Source organism: Lycium barbarum, chromosome 7 (assembly GCF_019175385.1).
Source record: "Lycium barbarum isolate Lr01 chromosome 7, ASM1917538v2, whole genome shotgun sequence".
NCBI classification, from domain to species: domain Eukaryota; kingdom Viridiplantae; phylum Streptophyta; class Magnoliopsida; order Solanales; family Solanaceae; genus Lycium; species Lycium barbarum.
The window spans coordinates 130,711,875-130,729,880 of record NC_083343.1 but is presented as its reverse complement, the minus strand read 5'-3'; the positions used below and the strand labels follow the sequence as shown (position 1 = coordinate 130,729,880).

Here is an 18,006-nt window from a genome sequence, read left to right as displayed (position 1 = left end):
TGTCTCAAGAACCGATTTGTTTTTCTTCTTTTTTGAGCAAAAGTCATGGGCTCAAGGCTGGCAGTAATGAAATTAATGCTAACAAATCCAAGATACCATTTATTCTCTTTAATCTGCAGTGAAATTTGTGAGTATTATTAATTTGTTTACATTCAAATCTCTTTGTAGATGTTGCTCATCGTTTTCATCTTGTTTACTGGAAACCTTGTCAGATCAGGAGCAAATTTGATGGTTCAGGGTTATTGATTGGTTTGAGTGAACATAGAAAGAAAATAAAGCATATGACCTCAATTCCATTTCTTCGACTTCTATTATCCCAAAAAAAATTATGACCCAAACTGTTTCTCTACCAACCAAAAAACTTCAAAGAATTAATCAACCAAGCCCTTTGAAGAAGAAGCAAGGCAGCAACTGAAAAATAAAATAATTAATGATGACTAAATTTGGACAGAAAAATCTGAGGAGAGAAAAGGAAAGTCAAGAAAAAATGAGGAAGAACATAAATGTCAAAATATGCCAAAAATTGACCATTGGTGCCTTCTCAGAAGGCTTCACGCTCCTTAAATGCGTGTGAGACACGCACTTGTGTAAAAAATGCCACATAGGATGATAAGGATTTAAAATGCTTAGTTTTGATACGTAAAGAGGTCCAGTTGATAAACATGTAACTACAAATACCGAGATGACCAAAAATGTCCCAGATTATTTCACCTTCTTTATATCCTCTGCATATGATATTCATAATTTAGTCTAGTAGTTGCTTTGACACAAGTACAACAATGAAGCTAATTAAGATACTTTCTCAGATATGTCTAAATTTCTTTATATTTGCAACTACATAAAAGACTGAATGGCAAATTCTTGCTTTAATTCTCTCCCCAATTCCTTTTAATTCCCTTTTCATTTGTTTTCTTCTATCTTTTCACACTTTAATTTCTAACAAATGATGGAAAAAGTTAGGGTACCATGTTGATGACAAAAAGGAAAATGATACAAAGTTTTCATTTATTCAAAGGTAAAATACTATGATTAATTTAATATGGAGTGGAACTTGTGGTGATAAGGGTAGGCAGGGGAGTTAAGTTGGGTAGGATGGCCAGGGGGTATGTTTGGTGGTGCGGGTAAGGATTTTTTTTTTTCTCTTTTTATTTATAAAAGTAAAATAAAGTATATGAAATACAAAATTAAGAGAAGAGGGGTGGGCTGGGGAAGGATAAGAATTTTTTAATATTTTTTATATATTATTTAATAAAAGTAAAATAAAATATTAGTATCATATATAAACAAGGATTGCAAAAATTTGTCCTCCTCACTGGGACTGTATAAGAATTTTTATTTCTTACACGTGGCTGTAATTAGGCTATTGACTGTGTTGCCCTCAATTCATTTTCGGAAGAGCCCTACCGCTCACCTTACAATTGGTATGTTGAGTCACTTTTTTAAGAGTCCTCTTTTTTTCCAGTGGGTCCCGTGATCCAATTCTACTTTTACACATTATTTATTACCATTGCTTTCCATCTAATAGCCTTGTATATTTTTGTAAATAAGGTCATCTTTACACGTCTTTCTATAAGAAGGCTTAACTGGCATTTTCCATTGTAAGAAATCACATGCTATCAGACGGATTGGTCTTTTAAGGCCCTTTTAACTGTAGAGGCTATCCAGCAATGCAAAAGGGTCAAAAATATCCCTCTAATTTGAAAAAAAAAATATTTTTCGAACTTATTTTAAAAAAAAAATATACTTTTCATCATTAAAGTTTTTTAAATATATCCCTGTCTTGATAGAAATTATCCTCAAAATAAAAACAAATCATTTTTAAACCCACTCTATCATTTAAACCCGATTCAACTAAATAGTAACCCATAAGATCCTTTTATTCTCCCACTTAAGGGTTATTATTCAGTTGGGTAGGATTTAAATGATGAAACGAGTTTAAAAAAAGAGTTCGGGTTATTTTGGGGGATAATTTTCGTCAAGACAGGGGTATATTTAAAAGTTTTAAGGATGAAAGGGGTATTTTTGACCCAAAATAAGTTCGGAGGATGTTTTTAGCCTTTTTTTCAAAGTAGAGGGGTATTTTTGACCCTTTTCCCTTAAATTTTTTATTCCTAAAGCATTCTTGATCTGAATATAGGAGTAACATACTTTGTAAACGACGATTTTAGAATATATCTGAAAGCTTAAAAGCGATTCTAATCCTTCAAAAATTTGCTACATTTTTATTTTTCATCTACTTCAGCATAAATTTACTTGGGAGTGTGTGCTATTTTTATTTTTTATATCTAATTCAAAATAAATAATTTTTCTATATAACTAAAAATATAGTAGTAGTTTTTCTTCTTCAAATTTATCCTTATTCAGGTAAGTGAATTTTTACATAATTAAGAACACATATTACATTGATATTATTTTATTAAGAATATTTTAGGGAAAACACTTCTTACATTTAGGGTGAGTGATTTCTTAAGGTATATGCCCAAGCTAAAAGCACCTATAATATCGACCGAAGGAGTACCTTTTACATTATGTTGTCTTTATACCTTAATTTAGATAACTTTTGGAGCAACATCTCTTTTTTAACTAAAGTATTTGTTAGGGCTTACTTTACATAAAAAAAACATGGCACATGTCATATGTTTCTCTCCATATTCTTCTCTATATTTGATTTAAACATCCAAAAGTTTGCTTCTTTACATTAAATTAAGGAAAAATAAGAAAAGAATTATCTGTTAACATGTAATTTTGGAAGGAAAAAGAAAACTTCGAATAAGAACAATTTAATTTCATTGACTTTTTAATATATTTTGTTGAGATTTAATTTAAAAAAATATCTACAAAAGTATCTCACAATACCAAGGCTCTTTATCTTTATTTATATGTGAACTTTTTTTATTTCATGATACAACAATTTGAATAGTGAAATATAAAAATAAGTTAGCTAATGTGGAGTCAATTCATAGAAACAAGCGAAAAGTTCAATTTGAATTATCGGAGACTATATTCTCAAAAAATAGAAATTAGGAGAGCTTTAATTTGTTTGACTCTTTTAAGTCTAATATATAAACTAAGAAAAGATTTCCCTTTAATTTTCAAATACATTTTTGTATTTTAAAATTTTAGAAATTTTAAAAAAATGTCGAACTGATGTTATAAAAACAGAGAAGTAAGGGCAGAAAAAATTTAAAAATATCTACAAATATAATTTCTAATGTTGATTTGGGCCCGGGCTAAGCACGGGCCAAACACGCTAGTTTGAAATAGAAAATTTGGGGGAAGTTGGGGGTGACATGGAGTGGGTATGTGGGGGTGGAATTGGGATGTGTTGATGTGTTTTTATTGAATTCGAAAACTATTTTTTATCTTATTTTTATGGAAAGTATTTTCCGTAGAAAAATATTTGTCAAGACATTTAATGCAACCAAACAAGAAATAATAGAAAACTTTTTCCATCATACCAAACACACCCTAGATTTCTCCCAAATTTCTTGGAATTGCGAAGTGGATTTCCCCTGGTTTTTTTTCCTTTAATAATAGAAATGAGTGAAAGGATAACGAAATATGATATTTTTCAGGGAGGGAAATTCTTTCAATCCTTCCTTTGTTTTAAAGCAAGGTCATTAGGTGTCATCCCACCTCATTAGGTGTCATCCCACTGACTATTATTTATTAATAAAGTGAAAAAAAGGTCTAATACCTAAAGTGAAACGCATACGAATAAAGAAAAAAGAAAAAGAATAGCCTAGAACTAGAAGCATTAAAATTGGGAAAGTGTACTCCTCTCTTCACGAATTTCATCTCCACTTCCGGGTAAATGTTGGCTAAGATTCCCCTGAAATTTCTTCGTCTTTTCCAACTTTAGCTTTTCCTCCTTTTTGACCAATGGCTTAATTTATGAAAATAATGGAAAAGGTAGCGTACATTGACTAGGAATAGTGAAAAAAGGTAAAGTTTTACTCTATTAAGCACCACAACAACCCAATTATCTCAGTTTTCTCACCATAGACAAAGCTAAGAATTTGGTTGTTAGTCTTTAACAATATTCTTCAACAATGTCTCATGATTCTTTTTTCAAAGTTTGCAAGTATGATGTCTTTTTGAGTTTTAGAGGTGAAGATACACGTAGAATTACTGTGAGTCATCTTTATAATGCTCTGGAACAAAGAGGAATTCACACTTTCAAAGATAATGAGCGGTTAGAAACGGGAAAATTAATTTCTAGTGAACTTTTAAAAGCCATAGAGGAGGCTAGATTTGCGGTCGTGATATTTTCCAATAAATATGCATCCTCCAGGTGTTGCTTAGAGGAGCTTGCACACATCATAAAGTGCAAAAATGAATTGGAGCAGATTGTGATTCCAGTCTTCTATGATGTTAGTCCATTAAAATCCCTCTTTCACTAAATCCTTTTTCAATGAATTGGAGCAGATTGTGATTCCAGTCTTCTATGATGTTAGTCCATCAAATGTGCGCCATCAAAATCCCTCTTTCACTAAATCCTTTTCCAAGCACGAGAAAAAGTACAAAAATGATTTGGAGAAGGTTCAAAGATGGAGGGATGCATTTGTGGAGGCAGGGAAAATATCAGGATATCATTTAAAAAAATTCAAGTAAGCGTTTTTTTTTCCCGAGTTTCTCGTTGTCAAAAGGAAAAAGGACCAAATTTTTAGCTACAACTCCACACATTCACTCCCTCTGTCTCAATTCACGTGATACACTTTCCTTTTTAGTTTGTACAAAAAAGAATGATACATTTCTATATTTAAAAATATTATAACTTAAAGCTTTCATTTTTTGTCCTTAATAAAGTAATTTACAGCCACACAAATAACTATAATTTGTTTTAAACCAAAAGTTTAAAAAATCTTCATTTCTTTCTTAAACTCCGTGTCTAGTCAAATTATATCACATAAATTGCGACGGAGGGAGCATCATCTATACTTTTACTAAAAAGGGAAACATAGACGTATAAAAAAGCGAAATAGAGACGTATATGGTAGTTAGTTAACTTATAATTGTAATTTACATCAATGGATAGATCTTAAGTATGTGCTTGTTTGATGATGTAATTAGATTTAAAAATGTAATTTTGTATAATTCATAATAGTTGATTTAAAAAAAAAAAAACTACCTTTGTGTCATTATTATGTGTTTGTTTTAGACATTAGATTGTGACAACTCTGCCTTTTATTTTCTGTTTAATTGACTCTAAGTTTCTTTTCACTGTACTTAGGGATGAGGCAGATTGCATCAAGAAGCTAGTTGATGACATATTTACTAAGTCAACAACAACAACAACAACAACCACCTAGTGAAATCCCACCACGTGGGGTCTGGGGAGGGTAGAGTGTACGCAGACCTTACTCCTACCAAGGTAGGACGGCTGTTTCCGAAAGACCCTCGGCTCAATAAAAAACATAAAAAGAGGTCAGATAAGGCTAAGAGATTCAAAGCGATATGGAGATGAAGTAACGCAAGCGACACAAATAACATAGAATGATCAAAGCATAGGAAATAACAAATAATAGCATAAATCAGAGCACAAGAAATTATACTACGATAATGTGACTACTAATAAGACATGATAATGAGACTATCTACTAGCTTTCTACCCTAATGTGGGTCCTCCAAACCCTCCTATCTAAGGTCATGTCCTCGGTAAGCTATAACTGCGCCATGTCGTGTCTAATTACCTCTCCCCAATACTTCTTTGGCCTACCCGTACCTCGTCTGAAACCATCCATGGCCAACCTCTCATACCTCCGTACTGCGGCATCCGTGTCTCTCCTCTTCACATGCCCAAACCATTTCAATCTTGATTCTCGCATCTTGTCTTCCACCGAGGCCACTCCCACCTTGTCCTAAATATCCTCATTCCTAATCCTGTCACTCTTGGTGTGGCCACACATCCATCTCAACATTCTCATCACAGCAACTTTTATCTTTTGAACGTGAGAAATCTTAACTGGCCAATACTTCGCCCCATACAACATAGTCGTTCTAACCACCACTTTGTAGAACTTGCCCTTAAGTTGTGGTGGAACCTTCTTGTCACATAGCACTCCGGAAGCAAGCCTTCATTTCATCCACCCTGCCCCAATACGATGTGTGACATCATTATCAATCTCCCCACTGCCTTGCATAATAGACCCAAGATACTTGAAACTACTTTTCTTCTGGATGGCTTAGGTACCAAGCCTCACTTCCAAGCCAGCCTCCTGAGGTGCTTCACTAAACTTACACTCTAAGTACTCTATCTTGGTCCTACTCAGCTTAAACCCTTGAGACTCCAGAGTTTGTCTCCAATCCTCCAGCTTAGCATTAACTCCGCTACGAGTCTCGTCGATCAGGACTATGTCATCCGCGAAAATCATACACCATGGCACCTCACCTTGAATTTGCCGCATCAATCCATCCATCACCGAGGCAAATAAAAACGGACTAAGAGCTGATCCTTGATGCAACCCCATCACAACTGGAAAGTGCTCTGAGTCTCCTCCTACTATCCTTACCCTGGTTTTGGCTCCCTCATACATGTCCTTGATCACCCTAATGTACGCCACAGGTACACCTTTAGCCTCCAAGCATCTCCATAGGATCTCTCTTGGAACTTTGTCGTAAGCCTTTTCTAGGTCGATGAATACCATGTGTAAGTCCCTCTTCCTCTCCCTATACTGCTTCACCAGTATCCTCACAAGATGGATGGCTTCTGTAGTTGAGCGTCCCGACATGAATCCGAACTGATTCTCTGAAATAGACACGCCTTTCCTCACCCTCATCTTCACCACCCTTTCCCACACTTTCATAGTATGACTTAGCAGCTTGATACCTCTATAGTTGTTGCAACTCTGGATATCTCCCTTGTTCTTGTATAGAGGGACCATTACACTCGACCTCCTTTCTTCAGGAATCATTGCCATCTTAAAGATGACATTAAACAACCTAGTCAGCCACTCCAAACCTGCCGAGCCCGTACTCTTCCAAAATTCCCCAGGCATCTCATCAAGTCCGGTCGCTCTTCCCCTACGCATCCTACGAACAACACCCTTAACCTCCTCAACCTTAATACTCCTGCAATACCCAAAATCGTGACGCCTTCCTGTATGTTCTAAATCTCCTAACACAATGTTTCTGTCCCCTTCTTTATTTAAGAGTTTGGAGAAGTATGACTGCCATCTCCGTCTAATGAGAGTCTCCTCTACCAATACTTTGCCATGCTCATCCTTGATGCACTTCACTTGAACCACATCACGTGCCTTTCTCTCCCTCGCCTTGGCTAGCTTGAACAATTTCTGATCCCCTCCTTTCTCTTCTAGTTCAGCATAAAGGCGTTCAAAAGCTGCCGTTTTTGCCGTCGAAACCGCCAACTTCGTCTCCTTCCTCGCCATCTTATAAAGTTCCCTATTCGTCCACTGCTCCACCTCATCCTTGCTTTCTATCAACTTCGCATACGCCACCTTCACTTGAACTTCTCCATTCCACCACCAGTCCCCTCGATGCTGGCCACGACTACCTGTCGAGACCCTCAACACTTCCCTTGCTACCGCCCTAATGCAACTAGTCGTCCTATACCACATAATTGTCGCATCCCCACTACTAACCCAAGCCCACATAACCTTCAATTTCTCTCCCATCTCCACGGCACTAGTCGTGGTCAAACTCCCCCATTTGATCCTAGGTCGGTCATCCACGCCCCTCTTCTTCCTCGTCATCTTGATCCCTAAATCCATCACCAAGAGCTTATGTCTGGTTGTAAGATAGTCGCTCGGAATGACCTTACAGTCTTTGCACAGACCTTTATCGTCCTTCCTAAGGAGTAAAAAGTCTATTTGGGTCTTAGCCACTGAACTACGGAAGGTTACCAAGTGCTCCTCTTCTTTGGGAAACTCGAATTGGATATCACCAACCCGGAAGCTCTTGCAAAATCCAAAAGTGAGACTCCTCCTCCATTCCTGTCCCCGAAGCCAAAGCCTCCATGCACATCATCATAACCTCTCGAAATAGGCCCGATGTGCCCATTGAAATCACTTCCCACGAATAACTTCTCAGTAAGCGGTATGCCTCCCACTAATTCGTCCAAATCCTCCCAAAAACGCCTCTTCTCCTCCTCGCCTAAGCTCGCTTGTGGCGCATATGCACTAATAATGTTCAAAGTGAGCCCTTCAACGACCACTTTAATCGACATCATCCTATCAGTAGATCTCCTAACCTCTACCACCTGGTCCTTTAAATCACTATCTACTAAAATGTCACCCCATTTCTATACTTCGACCTACCAGAGAACCACAGCTTATACCCGTCTACCTCTTTAGCTGTAGGTCCTACCCATTTAGTCTCTTGGACACAAGCTATATTAATATTTCTCTTCTTAAGAATCTTAACTAGCTCTATGGACTTCCCCGTTAACGTCCCAATGTTCCAAGACCCTACTCTCAACCTAAAGGCTCCTTTAACTCACTTACCCCTCCTAACCCTCGCCCCCGTCCCCGAACGAGAACATGACCCTAGTCTATCATCACTAACCAAAGCCACGAAAATAAGTATGAACTAATAAATTATTCAAAGGTCTAAAGTCAGCAAAATATAACTACAAGTGTATGGACAAATAATGGATATGGCAACCGGAGGTACCAACTCCAGTTGAACTGAACCTGGTTGTCGCCGGAGAACACTGTTCACGGTCAAGTTACTGTTCACTGCTGGAAAAATGTTCACAAATACCTGAAAGGGAGAAGAGAATGGGGGGAAAAAGAAGAAAAGAAAAATAAAAGAAAAAGGGAAAAAGGAGAGAGAAAGAGAGGGCTGGCCGGAAAAAGTCAACGGAAAAGTCGCCGACGATGGCGCAGCGGCGTACTGGCAGCGCCAGAAGCAGATTAAAAAAGGGAAAAAAAGGAGAAGAGAAGAAGAAGAGGAGAAGAAGAAAAGGAAAGAGAGAAGAAAAGTAAATCTAGCCGGAAAAGTGACCGGCGTTACCTGGTCGCCGGTATCACCTGAACAGTGGTGACATATGGTCGCCGGACGGAGTGGCGGGTGGGCAGATCTGGGAGAGAGCAGAGGAGAGATAAAGAGCAGAGGGGAGAGAAAGAGACTTCAAATTATTTCACATTTCCCCGAAAGCTTAGTGGGTATGAAATCTCAGGTTGAGAAAGTAACCTCATTATTAGATATGAAATCAAATGATGTTCGCTCTATCGGGATTTGGGGTATGGGCGACATAGGCAAGACAGAAATTGCAAGAGTTCTATATCAAAGATACCGTCATCGATTTGAAGCCGCTTGTTTTATTGGTGTTGGAACGTTGTATCAAACAAATGGACTAACATGGCTTGTACAAGTCGTCATTTGCAAGCTCTTGGGTAAAAATATGACTCTAAATAGCGATCACGAAGGGGTGATTATTTTAAAGAATATGCTTCGCAGGAAGAAAGTTCTGTTAATTCTCGATGATGTAAACCATCGAGAACAACTGGAATTTTTGGTTGGTGGGACAGAGTGGTTTGGTAGGGGTAGCAAAATTATTTTAACAGCAAGAGACAAGCAGTTGTTGATCAGTCATGTTGGGGATAACATGTATGAAGTCCAACTATTATCTGAGAATGAAGCTCTTGAATTGTTCAGTAGACATGCATTTAGAGAAAAATCACCATTGAAAGATTTTATGGAACTTTCCAAACAAGTGGTGGAATATGCTGGTGGACTCCCTTTAGCTCTTAAAATTTTAGGTTCTTCTGTTTACAAACGAGACAAAATGCAGTGGAGAGACATAATTAATCGTCTGAAGAGAATCCCTCACAATGATATTCTAGGAAAGCTGAGGCTTAATTTTGATGGTCTGGACAAAGATGGGAAGGAAATATTTCTAGATATTGCATTTCTAGATATTACGAGCATGGGTAAATATAATAATAAATCTTTTGTAGAAGAGTACTAAAGAGTCATGGTTTTCAACTGATAGGAATAGATTACCTTATCGAAAAATCTTTGTTATCAATCGACATATGTAATACAATCGTGATGCATAATTTGATAAGAGATATGGGTGAAAATATCATACGGGAGGAGTACAGTAACAACATAATATGGCTTCCTGAGGAGGTTCGTGACCTTTTAACGGAATGTTGGTAAGCAATATTTAACGTAATTATTAATTTCATAAGCTCTTAGTTCTGTAATTTTTTTTTTGTTTCATTTTTATTCCTTAGCAATTAAATATATTTTTCATTCTTTACAGCTAACAGAAAATGTGGAAAGCCTATGTATCCCAACAGTTTACAATTTTGAAAATGATCCTGTCAATTATAACAATATTTTTCAAGAGGATGGAAAGCTTACAAGTACTCGTAATTCGTAAAGGAACCTGTGATATCACGCATCTTCCTTCCAGCTTGCGGTTTATTGAGTGGGATGGTTATCCTTCAATTTCGTTGCTAAAGCTGTCTTGTCGAATTTTGGCCAATATCAAAGGTATACTTGTGCACTCTCTCTCTCTCTCCAATACAACAAAATTCTAGTTTTTTTTTCTTGTTTGCAAGTCTTAATTCACATGAATTAATCACTCCACGATCGAAATCCTACACAAAATAAGTGCTTTGATAAACACAATTAACATAAAAAAATTTAACTTAGTAATCACACCCTTGAAAAGTAAACGTATCATCTTTCCCTCTCTCCAGCAGCTCGTACTTCTTAAACGTATCATCTTTCCCTCTCTCCAGCAGCTCGTACTTCTTTCTTTTCCCAATTAAATCTTCAAAATATTAAGGTGTAATGGAAGTAATCACTCCATTTGTTTATTATGCAAGGTTATTGACATTTTTACCCTATCGAAATTGTAATCTCTCCCTTTCTCTCAATCAACTTTGTTTTCCCAATTAAATCTTCAAAATATGTAGGTGGAATCGAACTAAGTAGACATTCACAAACTAATATAAAGTACTTTATCACAGAGAATAGTAAAGAAATAGTTTTTATGTGAAATATTTTTAATTTTTGGATTTTAAATTTTGCAAAAAATTAGATATCAACTGAAATTTGTTGTGAAGTCCTATTACAAAATAATGAAGTAATAATTCCGAGCAAATTGTTAGTATAGTATAATTGTATAATTACTGCTTGCTATTATATCTACCTAATAAGAACTTGCAAGCCCTAGAGGGCTCCATCACAACATAAGCCCTATAAATATTTAATTTTTGGAAAAGGATAAAAAATGCTCCTAACCTATTGAATTTGGCTCAAGAACACACTCCTTCCACCTATTGGACCAATTGATACTATTTCAAATATTCGAAAAAAAGAGGTTTTATACTTTTGAATCCATTGTATTAATTCGATAACCTGCTCATATGCTCCTTTAATAGAACACTCGACATGATTTACTTTCTTTTTGTTAGCTTAACAGTAATGTAAACACGTTCATATAAAACACTAATGTAATACCCGCAGATAGTAAGCCTGTCGGGTGACATATATTAAATCATTTACATCTCATAATAAATAGTCAGTGTATCTACAGCACTGTGTTTAACATCTATCCAATGTTGGGTAAGAATAATTTTGAAGGTACTATTGGTTTACATCTATCTAATGAATGGACAGTGTTGCACTACAACACATGTCAACTAACAACGTGAATTTCTTTCTTCCGTTTCTACTATGTTTCAGACATTAGCTAAAAGACCAATATTATCCGAATTCATTACCGTAAACAAAAAACCCAAATCAGAAATAGGATTTTCTCGATGATTTTACAAGAAATTTAATTGAATAACAACTAATTACTGTAAGAATTAACAATAGATAAATTGTGGGTCGGAAATTGGATTTTCTTTGATAATTAATCAACCATTAGTTTTAGGTCTTTAAGCCAAAAAAATTATATTAAGGGCATTTTTATTTTCATTGTCAAATTAAAAGAGCAGAAATATATATTTAGATTTTAAGATAATTATGTCTTTCCAAAACAATAGCTACATCCAACGGTTCTGAAAACAAACTTTTCCGTCAATTCTGTTATAACCTTCTCTTATCTTCTCTTTAGTTTTTCCCCGCAAAATTGAATCGTATATTACTTGTATTCCGGAGAATCATTATGTTTTATGTTTTGTTCTTTGTATGAAAGCAGTATATGGGCAACTTGAAGCATTTGGACCTAAGCTACAACCATGGGTTAACAAAAAACCCTAATTTTGGTGGTATGCCAAACTTGGAGACACTATATTTACGGGCGTGTGAGAATTTGGAAGATGTCCATCCCTCTCTTGGACATTTCAGAATGCTAACGAAATTGAATTTGAGTGGTTGTTGCAAACTTAAGAAGCCTCCAGAATTGGTGGGTTTTTCTCATCTTTATTTTTTACCCACAAAATAGAATCGCATATTTCATAAAAACATTATGTTTCATATTTTGTATTTTTATGGAAACAGAGATTGGGCAATTTGAAGCTTTTGAATCTAATCTTGTGCAATGGGTTAACAGAAACCCCTAATTTTGGTGATATGCCAAACTTGGAGACACTAATTTTATGGATGTGTAGGAATTCGAAAAAGGTCCATCCCTCTCTTGGACATTGCAGAATGCTTACGGAATTGAATTTGAGTGGTTGTTGCACACTTAAGAAGCTTCCAGAATTGGTGGGTTGCTCTCATCTTTATTTTTTACCCACAAAACAGAATCGTATATTTCATAAAAACATTATGTTTCATATTTTGTATTTTTGTGGAAACAGAGATTGAGCAATTTGAAGCGTTTGGATCTAAGCTGGTGCAGTGGGTTAACAGAAACCCTTAATTTTGGTGATATGCCAAACTTGGAGACACTTATGGAAGTGTGACAATTTGGAAGAGGTCCATCCTTTTCTTGGATATTGCAGAATGCTTACGAAATTGAATTTGAGTGGTTGTTGCAAACTTAAGAAGCTTTCAGAATTGGTGGTTTCTCTCATCTTTATTTTTGAGCCACAAAATAGAATTGCATATTTCATAGAAACATTATGGTTTATATTTTGTATTTTTATGGATACAGAGATTGAGCAATTTGAAGCATTTGGGTCTAAGCGGGTGTGGTGGGTTAACAGAAACCCCTAATTTTTGTGATATGCCAAACTTGGAGACACTAATTTTATGGAAGTGTGAGTATTTGGAAGAGGTCCATCCTTCTCTTGTCATTGCAGAATGCTTATGAAATTGAATTTGAGTGGTTGTTACAAACTTAAGAAACTTCCAAAATTTGTGGGTTTCTCTCATCTTTATTTTTTACCCATAAAATAGAATCGCATATTTCATAAAAACATTATGTTTCATATTTTGTATTTTTATGGAAACAGAGATTGAGCAATTTGAAGCGTTTAGATTTAAGCTGGTGCAGTGGGTTAACAGAAACCCCTAATTTTGGTGATATGCCAAATTTGAAGACACTAATTTTATGGAAGTGTGAGAATTTGGAAGAGCCCCAGACCCCACGATGTGGGATTTCACTGGGTTGTTGTTGTGAGAATTTGGAAGAGGTCCATCCTACTCTTGGACATTACAGAATGCTTACGAAATTGAATTTTAGTGGTTGTTACAAACTTAAGAAGCTTCCAGAATTGGTGGGTTTCTCTCATCTTTATTTTTTACCCACAAAACAGAATCACATATTGCATAAAAACATTATGTTTCATATTTTGTATTTTTATGGAAACAGAGATTGAGCAATTTGAAGCGTTTGGATCTAAGTCGGTGCAGTGGGTTAACAGAAACCCCTAATGTTGGTGATATGCCAAACTTGGAGACACTAATTTTATAGTGGTGTGAGAATTTGGAAGAGGTCCATCCTTCTCTTGGACATTGCAGAATGCTTACGAAATTGAATTTGAGTGGTTGTTACAAACTTAAGAAGCTTCCAGAATTGGTGGATTTCTCTCATCTTTGTTTTTTACCCACAAAATAGAATTGTATATTTCATAAAAACATTATGTTTCATATTTTGTATTTTTATGGAAACAAAGATTGAGCAATTTGAAGCGTTTGGATCTAAGCTGGTGCAGTGGGTTAACAGAAACCCCTAATTTTGGTGATATGCCAAACTTGGATTTTAGAGGGGTGTGAGAATTTGGAAGAGGTCCATCCTTCTCTTGGACAGTGTAGAATGTTTCCGCAATTGCATTTGAGTGATTGTTGGAAACTTAAGAAGCCTCCAGAATTGGTGGGTTTCTCTCATCTTTATTTTTTACCCACAAAATAGAATCGCATATTTCATAAAAAAAATTATGTTTCATATTTTGTATTTTTATGGAAACAGAGATTGAGCAATTTGAAGATTTTGGATCTAAGCTGGTGCAGTGGGTTAACAGAAACCCCTAATTTTGGTGATATGCCAAACTTGGAGACACTAATTTTAGAAGGGTGTGAGAATTTGGAAGAGGTCCGTCCTTCTCTTGGACATTGTAGAATGCTTACAGAATTGAAACTGAGTGGTTGTTGCAAACTTAGGAAGCCTCCAGAATTGGTGGGTTTCTCTCATCTTTATTTTTTACCCAACAAATAGAATCGCATATTTCATAAAAACATTATGTTTCATATTTTGTATTTTTATGGAAACAAAGATTGAGCAATTTGAAGCATTTGTATCTAAGGGGGTGCGGTGAGTTAACAGAAACCCCCTAATTTTGGTGATATGCCAAACTTGGAGACACTAATTTTAGAGAGGTATGAGAATTTGGAAGAGGTCTTTCCTTCTCTTGGACATTGCAAAATGCTTACTTATGTGAATTTGTGTGATTGTCGCAAACTTAAGAAGCTTTCAGAATTGGTGGGTTTTCTTATCTTTATTTTCTACCCACAAAATAGGATTTCATATTTCATAGAAACATTATATTTCATATTTTGGATTTTTATGGAAACAGAGATTGAGCAATTTGAAGCGTTTGGATATAAGATGGTACAGTGGGTTAACAAAAACCCCTAATTTTGGTGATATGCCAAACTTGGAGACACTAAATTTATGGAGGTGTTCGAATTTGGAAGAGGTCCATCCCTCTCTTGGGCATTGCCGAATGCTTACAAAATTGAATTTGCGTGATTGTGGCAAACTTAAGAAGCTTCCAGAATTGGTGGATTTTCTTATCGTTATTTTTTACCCACAAAATAGAATTGCATATTTCGTAGAAACATTATATTTTATATTTTTATGGAAGCAGGGATTGAGCAATTTGAAGTTTTTGGATCTAAGTTGGTGCAGTGGGTTAACAGAAAATCCTAATTTTGGTGATATGCCAAACTTGGAGACACTAATTTTATGGAAGTGTGAGAATTTGGAAGAGGTCCATCCCTCTCTTGGACATTGCCGAATGCTTACAAAATTGAATTTGCGTGATTGTGGCAAACTTAAGAAGCTTCCAGAATTGGTGGGTTTTCTTATCTTTATTTTTGAGCCACAAAATAGAATTGCATATTTCATAGAAACATTATGGTTTATATTTTGTATTTTTATGAATACAAAGATTGAGCAATTTGAAGCATTTGGATGTAAGCGGGTGCGGTGGGTTAACATAAACCTCTAATTTTGGTGATATGCCAAACTTGGAGACACTAATTTAAAGTGGTCGAAGAATTTGGAAGAGGTCCATCCCTCTCTTTGACATTGCAGAATGCTTAGAGAATTAGATTTGTGTGATTGTCACAAACTTAAGAAGCTTCCAGAATTGGTGGGCTTCTCTTATCTTTGTTATTTATCCACAAAATAGGATTGCATATTTCATAGAAACATTATGTTTTATATTTTGTATTTTTATGGAAACAGAGATTGAGCAATTTGAAGCATTTGTATCTAAGCGGGTGCATGTGAGTTAACAGAAACCCCCTAATTTTGGTGATATGCCAAACTTGGATACACTAATTTTAGAGGGGTGTGAGAATTTGGAAGCGGTCCTTCCTTCTCTTGGACATTGCAGAATGCTTACTACTTTGAATTTGGATGATCGCCTAAAATTAGATACGTTTTTAAAATCCAATGAAGATATGCATAGCTTAAAGGGACTGACCATAAAATCTACTGGGATAAGAGAACTGCCTTCATCCATTGGGAATTTGAGCGGCCTCACTGAGCTCAATCTGAAAGGTTGTGAAGATCTCGTAAGTCTACCAAATAACCTCTGTAATTTGAAGAATCTTCATCGTGTTTTTCTTCGTGGCTGCAAAAAGCTAGCGAAGCTTCCAGAAAACATTGGTGATCTACAAGAGTTAAAGACACTTGATGCAAGAGAAACTGCAATCTCTCAATCACCTCCGTCCATCACCAAGCTTGGCAAACTTAGGTATCTCAATATTTTGAGTGGACTTCCTGAGGATTTAGGATCTTTACAATCTTTGAAAAGTTTGGATGTTAGTGGAAGCAATATTTCTTGTTTACCCCAAAGCATCAAAGAACTCTTAGGGCTTGAAACCTTGAACGTTCAATACTATCAGACTCTTAATGAGTTGCCAGAAGAGCTACCCGCAAATTTAGAGAAACTATGTGCAGATTATCATTTAGCCTTGAAAAGCATCAGAGATCTAGTAATTAAGTGTCTTAAGTTGCGTTTTCTCTCCATATTATGGTGTGGTCATGAAAAAACCGAATACAGATCTGTCTCAAGTGAACAAGTTAATGTGTGGAAGTTCTCACTGTTGACACACCCAATTTTGTCCCTCCTTTATTTAATTTTATTTACTCGGGCTTCTAAATTTATAGACGAAATAAATACTTTATTTTCACTATTTTATTTTTTATTGCTACTACTATTAGTATCGCTACTTTTATTTTCAACATTACGAGCATTATTTTATCACAAATTTTAAATGGTTCGTCATTGTTTCATTGTCGGGTTTGGACTCGTTAAATTAATTACAAGACAATACTTTCTAAAATCCTTATTTTTCTACATATTAATTATTAATTATCTTCACGTAGTATATTGTACTAGTTATTAAATTAGAAACCCAAAGATAATTAATATAGATGAGGAATTTTAACCAAATAAATCTCCCAAATTCATCAAGCCCATTATTTCACTTATCTGGTTAAAACCATCCCACTTTTAATTCGTCCAGCCCAACCTAAATTACCCGACCCGTCCCAATTGTTTTATTCCCTAAAAAAACCTAACCCCTTCTCCTTCATTCTTTTACCCTAATCCATACCCCTCTCTCCTATTTCTCACCCCCGCCGTCCCTCACCCTCTCTCTCCCTTTCTTCTACGCTCTCCTCCACTCACCACTGTCCCCCACACCTCTGTCTCCTCCATCCCTCTCTGTCCCCCCGCTCCTCTCTCTCCTCACTCTATAAAAGGAGAAGGACTCAACGTTTTTTAGGGGGACAACAGAATTTGTTACAATTATATGCTGGATTACATGATTGTTATGAAGATGCTGATGAGGATGATAGATAGTAGTTCCAGGAGAAGAAGCTAACTGAAGTGCCAGCTGGATTCGAGCTGTCCAGAAGTTAGTTATGATTTAAAAGTTAGTTAGCAGTTTCAAATGTTAGTTACAGTTGTTATAAATGTTAGTTACAGTTGTTATATTGTTTTGTGTAGCTAATGACAGCTGTAATCTTGTAGATTAGATGTTAATCACTCATATAAGTGATCTATAAATACTTGTAACAAGATACAACTCATCGGTCATGAATATACAAGATTAACTCTTTCTCTCTCTATATTTCTATCTTAGCTCTCTCTCGGATTATTCCCTGAATTGCTAGTTACAATTCGTCGACTAGAACCCTAGAATGCCTATCCCTGTTGTTGATATCCATTTATCAGTCCATAAACAATCGATATACACTGATATACAGTGAATATACATCAAATATACATCAGAATTACTCAACATTTTTAGACAAGTTTTACTTAGCATTTTTCAGGGAACGATTATTCAGCGTTTCCCAGAGCTTACTCTCACATTTCATACACTTTTGATCAATCATCATCTGTTCTTGAACATTTACTCGACATAAAATTTCTGGTCTCGTTTCGATCTAAGATT

General features: G+C 35.8%; 2 protein-coding genes and 1 long non-coding RNA gene across 3 annotated transcripts; all 3 read left to right on the top strand.

Moving 5' to 3' along the window:
* The first annotated feature begins 9,007 nt into the window (after window positions 1-9,007).
* LOC132604427 (disease resistance protein Roq1-like) lies at window positions 9,008-10,458 on the top strand. Its single transcript, XM_060317925.1, has 2 exons — window positions 9,008-10,121; window positions 10,232-10,458. The coding sequence occupies exon 1, from the start codon at window positions 9,008-9,010 to the stop codon at window positions 9,929-9,931; it is 924 nt and encodes a 307-aa protein (XP_060173908.1). The 3' UTR covers window positions 9,932-10,121; window positions 10,232-10,458.
* LOC132601962 (disease resistance protein RPV1-like) lies at window positions 10,036-12,833 on the top strand. The gene is made up of 5 exons (XM_060315006.1): window positions 10,036-10,095; window positions 10,232-10,291; window positions 12,125-12,331; window positions 12,427-12,633; window positions 12,729-12,833. The coding sequence occupies exons 1-5, from the start codon at window positions 10,036-10,038 to the stop codon at window positions 12,831-12,833; spliced, it is 639 nt and encodes a 212-aa protein (XP_060170989.1).
* Window positions 12,834-12,845: 12 nt separating this feature from the next.
* Window positions 12,846-14,776, top strand: LOC132604428 (uncharacterized). The gene is made up of 3 exons (XR_009568734.1): window positions 12,846-13,130; window positions 13,326-13,589; window positions 13,685-14,776. It is a non-coding gene; the product is annotated as an uncharacterized LOC132604428 (long non-coding RNA).
* The last annotated feature ends 3,230 nt before the right edge of the window (window positions 14,777-18,006 follow it).

Bases quoted from the DNA above. Each gene is read 5' to 3' on its own strand.
- LOC132604427 (XM_060317925.1), top strand. From the start codon at position 9,008: ATGGTCGCCGGACGGAGTGGCGGGTGGGCAGATCTGGGAGAGAGCAGA.
- LOC132601962 (XM_060315006.1), top strand. From the start codon at position 10,036: ATGGGTGAAAATATCATACGGGAGGAGTACAGTAACAACATAATATGG. The intron at 10,292-12,124 runs GTCAATTATAAC...GTATGAAAGCAG, and splicing joins ACAATTTTGAAAATGATCCT to TATATGGGCAACTTGAAGCA. The intron at 12,634-12,728 runs GTGGGTTGCTCT...TTGTGGAAACAG, and splicing joins TTAAGAAGCTTCCAGAATTG to AGATTGAGCAATTTGAAGCG.